We start from the raw sequence: 12,091 nt of genomic DNA on the forward strand, positions 1-12,091 counted from the left end.
ATAAGGACACAGTTACATTATCTTTGCCATTATGTATATTAACAAAGCATTTGATCTAGTGATGATACTAGCTTTAAAGCAGTGAGAAAATAGCAGTACTTTTTACCACTGCTCGTTCCCCTTGCACTATGTTTATTCCATCTGCACAAGGAGCAGTGAGTAGTCGTGCCCATTTGAAAGAAAAATTGTGGGTAGTGTGAACAAAACTTGTGATGATATGATAATGATGTTTTATTGGCATTTATTAGCATTCACATACATTATGCTTTTGTAGGTTTAACGTTATCAAGAAGTGCAGCAACCTTAATAAAACTTTTATGCCATACTGCAGTATAATGCACAGACATGAATATATTTATTGGTTGAGAATGTATGTCATTGTTATAGGAGCCTGTATTCCCTTTTTTTTTAAATACTCCCCACTTATTTAGGAAGCCCCCTCTAGTTGGTGTTTGTCTGGCATAAAACTGCTGAAGTAAAAATACTTTCAAGTGCAAATCTATTTTTTATGCATGGATGTAGAAGTTATACATAATGCATTTTTTAACTTAAATTGATTTGCTGCAATGTTAAAAACTTTTTAAGCTCTTGGTTAGCAGTAGAAACTGCTCACTTGATGTAGAACATTGTTCTTATCAGAGAAGAGAATTAAGTTGGAGTTTGGATTTCTGTATCAGAATTTTCCACTGTTGTTTAGGCAAGTAGGGGTTGTAAAAAGTGCTACCAATACCAGTATTTTATTATATCACATTTGGAAGTTGACAGTCACAGTCCCCAGGATCAAACTTGTTCACAAGTACTATGTAATTACTTCATTAATTAAAATTGCTTCTTGCCAGCCATCAAATATTGTCAGTTTATTCCTTTTCTTTTTTTTAATGGATGTCACTACCGTTCACTTTTTTCCAGTTTGTTGTGTATCTTGGACTTGCATGAACATTCTTGAGGGTCAGAAAATGCATTTTCCATCTTCATAAGATTAAGTCTTCTTTGGATTCAGTTCCCTTACATGATCTGGCCAGTAGATAAAATTTTTTCTTCCTGAATGACTGATGTGAAATCATTGTCAGTTGGGTTATAGTTCTGAGATACGTTTCTCTGTTAATATGAACTGTGTGAGAACTTAGGTGAGAGATTTCAAGAACATTTATTTGGAACACAGTGGTATAATAATAGACATAGAACAGCCTTTGTAGTTTCTCTTCATCAACTGGACCTCCTTCTCTAGTTGAATGCACTATATCAACTGGAGAAATCTCCAGGCTTTTGATAAAATATTCCTGATGGCTTCTAAGTACCCTTGTTCTTTATATGTTGTATTCTTTCGAAGCCCCTTCATAAGAGGGATGTTTGAATATATGCTGATTCATATTTCGTTTCTTTTCTGTTATGTTTTTACTGTTTTTATCTTCTTAATGCATTTATCTTTAGGATCATTTTACTGGTTTTTTTATACATCCACCTACTCTTTCACTGAATCACAAAACACCTCTTTAAGCTAGACTGGAGCTTATCCCATTGTTTTTCTTCTATATTTTGCCTTGGTTAGTTGAATAGCCTTCAGAGGGAAAAAAAAAAAAAAAGCAGACTCAGGGTATATTGTGGAATTCTGCTGAAGAAAATTAAGCCAAGTAGGAGCATCACATGCGCAGTTTTGCTCTATATTGCCAAAACTGATCATTCCTTTCTCAGCATGATGCCCTGCACTTTGAGATAAAACAGTAATTGAAAACAAGTAATAGCAGGTAAAACTGAAAAAACAAGGGAGGTCTTCTTTTCTCATAGCATGTACAAACTTAGAAGTGTACATCCAAAAACTTGGTTGAAAAGGAAAAACTTCATAAATATTTATTAACAGCATGTGTAGTCGCATTGACAAATATGATCCAAGCAAGTTTCATGATTTAGGAAATTCACTCCATTGCACTGCACGTTCCTTAAGGCAACTAGGTTAGAAGCACAAGGGAACTTACAGCTAAATGCAATTAGAAGCCGTGGCTAGAAACTGACAGGGGCTATTTTTGTGGAAGGAAACAGAAAATGCTTGTCAGCACAGTTGTCAGGCATATGTGGTATAACGTACCTGCCAAAACATCTCTTTGCAGACCCAGGGATGATCCACAAGTCATATTAACAGTTTTCCTTACTCACCATTCATCTTTAATCTCTGCAGTAGTAATCAAGTGGGAGAACAGTTATGTTTTTCTTATGTGTACAGCAAATATTCTGAACTTGATTTGAATGCTGTGTAGTATAATCTCTTACTTTTGATTATCATGGTTCCAACATTGTGTGGCCAGGTCATCAAATAAGGTACTTGACATCTTTTTAAACTAGTGCTGTAAAACACTTCCATTGGGAATTTTTCATTTATTCAATTTCAGAATTAAGTCATTTAATTATATCAAAAAGGTGTTATCATTATGAACAATTCATGTATCACCCAGAATTCTGGAAAAAAGTCTGACAGAGGTCTGGCATTTTGGTGAATGTGGATGGGAAAATGTGTTTCTGAAAGATTTAGGTCCTGCAAAATTCCAATTTCTTTGTCAGAGTGTAAGCAGGGAAACTATAGAGTAGCACAAATAGAGCATATTATCAAAAAGGGGAAGGAGTCTTAAGATGGATAGTGTTAAATGTTTGAGGCTGTTTCTCCTGTAGTGGAACTCTTCCTTTAAATAAATCCAACAAAAGGCAGGGTCTCAGATTAGCTAATTGTTCAGAACTATTCTTTCTTTTTGACAAGTGTAACTGATAGATTAGATACATTAGACATGTATTTAAGATTAGGTCTTCTAAATTCTTTTATCTGGACTAAAATCAAGGATGAAGATAAACAGGTACATTTCTCATGTGCTCTATTAAGTAGAAAGTAGTGGAATAACACTGAAACAATACGCGAGACTTCTGCTTAGAGAACATTTTCTGTTCACTCATCTTCTAACAAATCCATTAATCATATTTGAGTGTTCCTGTTTGCTCAGTGTTTGGTTCTGGTTTCTTTGCTTCCTAAGTTTTCTTCCACTGGCTTCCTATCTCATTCTACTTCAACTGTAACTCCACCTTGTTCTTCAGATATCAAGACAGGGACACCTGTGGCTAATTTTTAGCTATTAACTCCTGTTGTTATTCCATTGTGAATAAGAAAAGGATATAAATATAATGCATTTATAAACTGTCAGTGCATTATACACACCTAGTTTCCCGGAATGTTCCCTACATGGCACCTTTCTTCCTTCATTGCATTGAGTATCTTCATTCATCACCTTCAGAATGTTCCAAAACCCTCAAGTCTTTCAGGTAATATTTTGCCCATAATTACTTGCTGTTGCTCCTGGCTCATCTCTTAATCCACTTAGTTAGCTTGTGTTGTGGTATAGATACTTTTGATTTAGACCACTTACACACATCTTTCATCATAATCTCCTCTAGCTACCAGTGTTCATCTGTGATGGGGTTCTTGTGTCTAGCTGAGTTTCTGAAAAACAAGGAATGCATAATCCATGCCATTTTCTGAACTGGAACTTCTAGATTGTCCTACATTTGACCAAAGAAAGATAAGGACATACCTGAATTCCTTTCTGTGGTATTTGCCATGAAAAAATAGGGGATTTTTATCCCCTTGCTTACTTGGTAATACCCTATTTAATTCCCAGAACAGATGTAGTATAGTTTGTGGAATGCTCATATAATTCTGATTCATCCCTTGAGAAGCATTCAAATTGCTCTCTGCAGTGTTCCTGGAGAAGACATGTTGTCATGGATATTAACTGTGCCATGGATGTAAAACAAGACTTGAACTTAGACTATCTCCTTTTAATTTATATATCCAAGCATTTTGAACTTCATTGCTCGCACACATACATTGTGTATGTATTTCTATATATATTTTGAAGAAAGAGAGACTAAATAATGCTAGTTATATGCACCTGTAATATCTCTAGTCTCATTTCTGACTGAATCCTAAACCTTCAGAGCAACTTGAGCAACCACAATACCCACTCTGGTGAGTAATACAAGAAAAACTTTTTCCCTGAGGGGCAATGCATATTGCTGTCACAACTTTTCCTCAAGTTTCTGTGTTATGTAGCATTTTTCTTAATGCTCTAGTTCCATGTCATTATATGAGATTATAAGCATTTATTTTTTCCTATTTTTCATTTTCCAAACAAAACCAAATCTATTCTTTATTTTAAAAGTTTTGATTTGGTAAAATGAATTGAGGTTCTACTAGATTATGTCTTATTATCTGGGACTGGTAGTACCTCAACCAGAATATTGGGGAAAACATCTTTGCTCGAACTCATGTTGTTTTCTGTTCAGATTAGGATCTTTTTCCAAATTGAGACACTTTATTTTTTTTCTCTCAATTAGGAAATACATAGCTAATACATAGTAATGCAGTTACAACTGCATATGCTTTAATTTAATATGTCTTCTAAAGGAGACATAGTTTATTTAAGAATGATGGTTTCTTCTTGGTCTTTATACTAGAATTGATTGGAGATTTACTTGGGGTCCCATGATAACAGTAATGTGGGTGTTTCACTTGAGAGTTCAAATCAGATGCTATTTTAATGCCATAAGACCAGGGAAGGAAAGCAATAATTAACATAACTGTTTCCAGTATAATTTGCTAAAATGGACATCCTATCAGAACTAAATACTTAAATTGTTAAGATATTGTTTAGTTGCACTGTTTTCTTGATAATCAAATGCAAGTAAAAATCCAGAATATTCAGGTGACTGTTTTTTGAATAGGAATTTCTCTGTTTTGCATGGGACAGGTAAAAAAAAATCAGGACAATTTAACATGTGCCTTGCTAGAGTGCTCCAGAGAGCATAAAGCATAGTTGAATTTCCATGGTTCATTCAATCTTTGGCTTCCTTGATGAGATTTCTTAAAGAAAAGATGCTGTGATTTGAAAGAGTTCATCTCAGCCGTGTGGGATTTTGTTTTACTTAAGATAATAAAAACTTTCAGTTCAGTCTTGGCCCAGACTAGTGGGATGTTGCTAAGCTAATTTTTATTGTTTTCTTCCTCTCTACTTCAAATGACACATGTTTACTTTATCAGTAAAAGAGGTTTACTTACCAGATTAAGCAATTCTGAAAAGAACTTTTGCTGTAACCGAATGTTTTATTTTACATGCTTCAAACAATATGAAACCTTTTGAGCGGCTACCTCATTTGTTTTTTCCATCCTGTTCATCATCTAGGAAAAAACATATATAATGAAGGAAAAGTAATCAGATAGGAGATGTTGGGGGTCACATCCATGATGTATTTAAATATATAAAATAAAAATCTAATGTTGGTCTGGCATTAAAATTTTCTGGTTGGGCAGCATAATTTTTAACTGGGAATCTTGATAGCAGTGGCTAAAATTTCTAGGCCTGGGTCAATAGGAATCTGTATTGCATTTTGTCAGGTATCACTCATGATACTTGTAGGCTCTCAGTTATAGCATACTCTGTGTGATTTGTAAAGGTATAGGGTGTTTTTTCCTTCAGTTAGAGTTTTAGAACTTCATTATTCTTAATATCCAAATCAGATAAGTAACGTGTATTCTTTCCAAAATGTTAGTGAATTCAGCATGCAACATATGTGCCAGATTGGTAATATACTGAGAAGGAAGTGATCAACAAAGCAAGTTTAAAATGCCAAGATAAAGCATCATTTATTCCAGAAATTAGAGTCTGTGTCTTTGTCCTCTAGAGGTGTCTCAGAGAGTCAAATTGATGTCTTGCATGTACTGCTAACTGATTGTGTGGAAATTTTTTTAAGTTCACTTTTTCTTTATTCTTCTGTCTTTTTTACCCATCTTCCCCCATTGTAGCAAATTAGACGGCCGGATGAAAGCAAAGGAGTTGCTAGTAGAGTTGGATCCCTCAAAGTAAATATGTTTCTAACATTTATTTTGCAAGTTTTCTTCTATAGCCTACACTTTTCCTTTTGAAGGGGGAGGTGTGGGGAGGGAGGGAAGGGGCTTTTCCATTTCTCACCATCCCATCATTTTTATTTCAGTATTCTTATTGCTGTTGGGTCACATTTTGTTTGTTTCTGTGCTACACATAGAACAACCTATTGAAAGCAGGCTGCCAGTTAGGTAGCTTTGGATGTCACCAGAAGTAAGAGATAGTAACAACTTTTTAAAAGTGCCTCTAATTTGGTGATCATGATTAAACCACTTCTCTGATCTACATTGCTTGTTGTCTTATAACTACCTGCCTGTTACATAGAGAAGTGATTTATTCATTTTCAAACTACTGCTTCCCATCTTGAAACATAATTAAACTTTTTTAGTGTTCACACTTTTTGCATTTAATTTTGCAAAAGACTATTACAAGAGAGTTGAATATAATATATATAGCCTTTAGATTAGAAAAAAACCAACAAAATAGATAAGGATTAAATTAAAGAAATTCACATGAGACTAATAAGAATGGAGACACTGTTTTGCTGATGGTTAGTATCTTCTGCCTTTTAATGATTGCATAAACATATGTGAATATTTAGATTGCTTAACAGAATAGGCAAATATCTAAACCAGTACCCACCATACATAGTGTTACACCCTGATAAATGGTTTTGAACCAAGATGCTGATCATATGCAGTCCAAGCCATTTTGTTTAGGTTGCATCTCAAGAGTTGCCTCTATTTCAGCTATCCAATTTTTCACTTTTTTCCTAGTTTATTTCCTTTTAGTACCTTCTCAAACACTAATTATTTCTTTTTTTCTTCTGTGTACTCTTTGCCTTTCCTGCCTTCTTGGTTTGTGATCTTTTGTTTTGGTTTTGTGTGTAAGTGTATTGCATTTGTTCCAGGACAAGCCATCCTCTCTGTTCTCTAACACTGTTCTACAGCTGCTCTTTGTGAAAATGTTACTTCACTGAGCACAAAGAAGGGGAGGGAAAGGATTAATTATGCACCTCTTTCCAGTAATGCCACCATTTAAATTGATCTCAGTGTAGAAAAAGAAGCCAGTTTCTACTTTTTTATACAAGTTTTCGCTAGAGGCATCTGTAACATTCCTCACTGTCTGTGAGGCTTTGTTTTTTCATCTTGTGATTTGGGAAGATGTTTTAATTACAGTGTAGATGAGAAGAGCAGTGTACATGAATAAAGTCCTGTTTCAGTGGGAGATATTTCGGACCACTGGAGTCACATGGAGGAAGATACAAGACTGCCACAGTTTCTATGCTATTTTTGAAAATTCTCTACGTAATTGCAGCGATCCGTGCATTGTAAGGCATGGGTCATCACATACAGTTCTAGATGCATAATGCATGCACATATGCAGAAGATGGAGGTTATTTAGATGGTGGCTTTCACCTATTATTAAGACCCATTGATAGCTCATTTTGGATTAATATTTCTCTATCTGATTTCCCAGGATTCAATTCCATGACCTAAAATATATATGTAGACAGAATGTTATAGAAAATGGGAAATCCCAATTGAAATTCCCAAACATGAAAATTTACCTCTTAAAAATTATTTTTATGGAAATAAATTCTAGAACACAGCCTTACCAATAAATAAGCAAATAAATAAATAAATAAACAATATAGCAGAGATTCAGTAGCTTTAGAATTATAGTTCCCTTGATTTTTTTTCCTGTAGTGAAAAAGAGTGATGTTAAGTAAGGATATCTTGCTTCCAGATTCCAAGTTTACGGAACTTGTATGTCTGTGTTGTTCAAAGCACTTTGATATCTTGAAATGCTTTGGCAGAGGCAGTGAAAAATGCATTATGCTATGATTTATTAAAAACAAAATAAAACAAAACACAAAAACCAAAGAATAAAAGGAAAATGAAGGGGAAAAAACCAAGACGAGAGAACAGGTTGCTTTTTCAATTCATTTTCTAATGTTTACATGTAGCTCCATCGAAAGCTGGAGGAGCTCAGAGATCACCCAGAAGGCAATGTCAAAGGATGCTCTCTCCGAGTAAATGTACGATTTCACTCGGTGATCTGATTATTTTTAAACCTTCTGCTGGCTGGTAACACCAAATCTGATTGGTTTGTCCTCTCATCCCCATATTTTCCTTTCTCTCTCTATTTTTCCCTTTGTGTTTTCTTTCTTTTCTAGCTGGGGTTTCATTTTAATGTATGTGCGAAACCTGACCTGATTGACAGAGTTTGTTTAAAAGAATATCCTACTGCATTTTAGTGAATGCTAATCAAACTGCTTGACTTTACAGAAACTAAAGAAAATCCCTTTCCAAAGTCAAAGTTGCATATCTAAAAGTTTCCTGAATATTAAACTTGGCAATGAATAAAACAGATACCCTTAATTTAAAGGATAAAAATACCTTCTGCCAGTGATTGATAGTCTTACCTGAACCAAAAACTATGGCTGATATAAGGTAACCCAAAAGCATATAGGTTCACATGTGCCTCTATCTTTGCCGTTGGTCTTTTCAGGCCCCTATTTTATCTCACAAAATAGGTCAATATTTGGTTGAATGACAGCTATGCAAATTTTGTTGCTTGCTTTTTCAGCAGACTAATACAAAAAATTCTGCAGTATATTTCTTATGTGTCACATTTGTTCTTTAATGAAAAAAAGTTGTGAAAAGAGAATTAGGATCTAGTATATCAGTCATGACACCCTATAAAGTCACCCATTTTTCACAGACATATTTAATAATGCAAGTCAAATCCAACGTAACAATACAGACAGCAGTACCTCTTGTTTAGTGGTTCATCTCATAAATTAAGAACAGCTTTTCTATATAGAAATTCTATATAGAAATGTTTTTAAGCCACGTAATTTTGTGTATAATGAAAATTAGGAAAAAATTTATAGTAGAGTAGATGTGAAAGTTAGTAACACTGTATCCCTTTGCACATCCGTCCCCTGAAGGGTCTCTCAATAGTTTCTTTAGATTCGTGTGCTCTTTGTCTTCCATACACTATGGTTGTTGTCATTCTCAGCACTATCATTCTAATGCATAATCCACTAAGGTTATACAGTGCAAGATAATTTGTAATGAAAATTATTTTATAATTTTTGCCCCTTTTGGGTGTTTTTGCATATACATCTTTGTATCTGACATAAAGTTGATTACTGCTAATTGTCAAGTAGAAATTCTTGAGTTTATAATCTTTTGCAGGTCAAATGCAAGGAAATTGAACTGCTAAATATTGCAGTTTTCTATAAAATAAATTTGATTAAAGTCAGTATCTTTTTCCTGGAAAATCTTTCAGGAATCAAGTTCTGGGGGAAATAAACTCTCATATTTTAGATTTGGTGATAACACAATCAAGACAAAGCAAGTTCCTTTATTTTAGTCTACTCATTCTTAAATTCATGATTTAGTACTTAAGAATAAATGTAAAGCCAGAATAAAATATGCCATGGAACATTCTACTATTAAAAAGATCTAATCATACATTATTTCACAGAATGTCACATGGAGGAAGATTTCAAATTAAAAGCTGTGACTACATTAGCTATGACAGCATGACAACATTAGTTGTCATGAAATTGTCCTGTTCCTCTGTGTCACTTTATCTGTTATTTGACAACCATACCCTACATGATGGAAGTCAGTCAGTTAGTAAGGAATATAAGTCAGTAAACAGAGAAATGTTCCATATATTCTGCATATGCCCTTAAGTTTCTTAAAACAAGCAGGACACATTGCTAAAATTTGCTGCTTTGTCACTGCTGCTCTGATTCATGCAGGAATAATGGATGTTCTAGTTAAGAGGCATTTTAAAAGACAATATACAAATGACTGATCAAAGAGAAAAAATAGTGGACAATGCTCAGTAGTGGACAATTGGGGAAAAAAATAATGAGGGATCCGTTAATAGTTCATTCTTTAAATAATTTTCATCTTTTCCATACTGCTTTTGGAAAGGGTTTTAGATGTAGGTTTTTGATACTCCTACAATGTGGCAGAAGTATTGAATGGTATGGGAGGGGGAGCATTTAGTATCTGATGGCCAGCCCCATAAGTGAAAATGAAATGCTATTGCACAATTGTGTATTGGACAATACCATTAAGGTGGAACCTTTATTCCAGAATGAATTGCAAAGACATTCTTTCCAGATTAAATTCAAAGGCCATTGGAAATATGTAGGAAACATTGGAATTCTGCAGAATATCACAGATGCCACCAAAAGTTTAGAAAGCTTGCCAGATATCTGAAATAAAATTGCACTGAAAACACACATGAAACTTAGTTTATTAAAGCAGTTTGGGGTGTTGAGTAGTTACTAATTTTTACTATCTTTTCATATCAGCACTAATGTGTAACCATTTACTAGAAAGTTATCCTGACCTAAAGTTTGGTTTTGCATTTCTTCTTGAGACGTTCATTCATCTTGTAGTTATATGACTTAATCCTTTGACCCTTGCAGTGAACCAGTTTGCCACTGAACTGTTCAGAAAACTTAGTGTTCTATGACTTGGACATGGTAGCATTCCCCCACTGCTGAAATTAATGTAGCAGTAGCAAGTAAGTGCATTTTCTACTGACATTGTCAATGGTGAAAGAGTTGACTGGTTTATATTTTATAGCTCATAATACCTTCCAAAACTGATGCCCTTCTGGAACTGTGGAACTACTCTGAAATTCAACAGAATAATACAGCTTCAACCTGTGCTTTGAATACTTCTTTTTTTTTTACTTTTTTTTTTTACTTTTTTTTCTTTTTTTTTCTTTTTTTGGTAGTTGTGCAGGCTGCGAATTTTAATTACAAGTTAATTTCTGCAGAAAAATATTATGGAAAGCCCATGAGAAAAAAAATCTAAGTACAGAGTTCCCAAGTAATGTGCCAAACAATTTTTTGTGGCTTTTAACCAGTATGGTTCCAAGTCAAAGATTCTGGTTTTGTTCAGGAAAAATGTTCTCCGAATTCATAGCAGTGGCTAAGCGCTGTCAACAGATTATGTTAAATGGAAGCAGGATTCTAATCTTTTCATACAGACCTGTGCCCCTCAGAGTCTCTGGTTTGCTGCATACATTTTCTGTCTTACTTTAAGTACCTGGCCTCTTTGGCCATGATGAAGGATTAAATTTACATGACTTTTATTCTTGATCCTAACATTCACTTAGTAAAGATCTGAGTCAAGGCAGTAAGGCCTTCCGACTGAAAATAAGTTATTCTTGCAGCATTTAAGCCAGGTCCTCAGTTTATGTAAATAGCTTTTAAAATCATTCTCACAGTGGGGAATTTCTGTGACTGACAATTTGACCCCTTAAATTGAATGTTTGTGAGGAAAAAGAGCCCAAATGCCAGCACATTAGCTTCACCTAACACAATATACAGGGGTTGTCAGGTCGCATACAAAATAAGGAGAGCTGCTCCCTCTCTCAAACTGGACAAAACAATCACTGAAGTTCATATATGACAAAAAAAAATATAAGTAGAGTAGTTGGTAGATTCCAGAAACATCAAAGGAGCTTGGAAAAGTATTGACATTTAATTTTAATAGCACAGGATCACTACACTTCCAAAATCCTGAAATCAGACAGATGCTAAAAAATGGAGACTAGTTAGCAAGAAAGCAGTGACATAGAAATGATCAGGAAATTATAAGCGTGCAGCAAATTAAACAATCACATTGTGTGATCCTATTGAAGATAAACAGCAATCCCCATGTGCTGCAAGCATAGTCCTTAGCACGAGAACATTAGGTCATTTTAGAACTACAGCACTTCTGTATACCTTTGATTTCATAAAAATGAGAAAATGAAACAGGCACATTGAGAGTCCAGACATGTATGAATAAGAAAACAAGAATTTGAAATAAGATTAGGAGATTAAGGAGAATTGTGTATGTTTGTATGATGGTATGTTGTTGAGGGGAATATTATCATTTGCTTCTATAGAATTGGAACTATGAAAAAGGAAATACTATATTACTTAAAGTTATTAAATTCTAATTGGAATAAGAATAAAATTAAATGGTTCCATTATTAATGAAAATATGAATAATTAGATTACAGGATACTTTGACAAGAAAAGTGGTAGTATTCTACTTATAGTAGTTGCCTTAGAGAAGATTAAAGTACACAAATGTCTAGTGTATCCCTTGGAAGTTGGTGTGAGGAGTAAACAAGATGAA

At 34.3% G+C, this 12,091-nt stretch overlaps 1 protein-coding gene across 22 annotated transcripts in view; it reads left to right on the plus strand.

The window, feature by feature from the left end:
- GPHN (gephyrin) overlaps positions 1-12,091 on the plus strand; it is a 285,809-nt gene that overhangs the window by 202,570 nt on the left and 71,148 nt on the right. For 11 of the 22 annotated variants that reach the window (XM_085062088.1, XM_085062093.1, XM_085062092.1 and 8 more), the window contains one exon: positions 5,840-5,896. The exons of the other annotated variants lie outside the window; for them this stretch is intronic. In XM_085062088.1, coding sequence (XP_084918214.1) covers positions 5,840-5,896 — 57 coding nt within the window. The remainder of the gene's footprint in view (positions 1-5,839; positions 5,897-12,091) is intronic. 22 annotated transcript variants of the gene reach the window in all.

This window comes from Lichenostomus cassidix, chromosome 5 (assembly GCF_008360975.1).
Source record: "Lichenostomus cassidix isolate B80296 chromosome 5, HeHo_3.0, whole genome shotgun sequence".
In the NCBI taxonomy this organism is placed as follows: Eukaryota; Metazoa; Chordata; class Aves; order Passeriformes; family Meliphagidae; genus Lichenostomus; species Lichenostomus cassidix.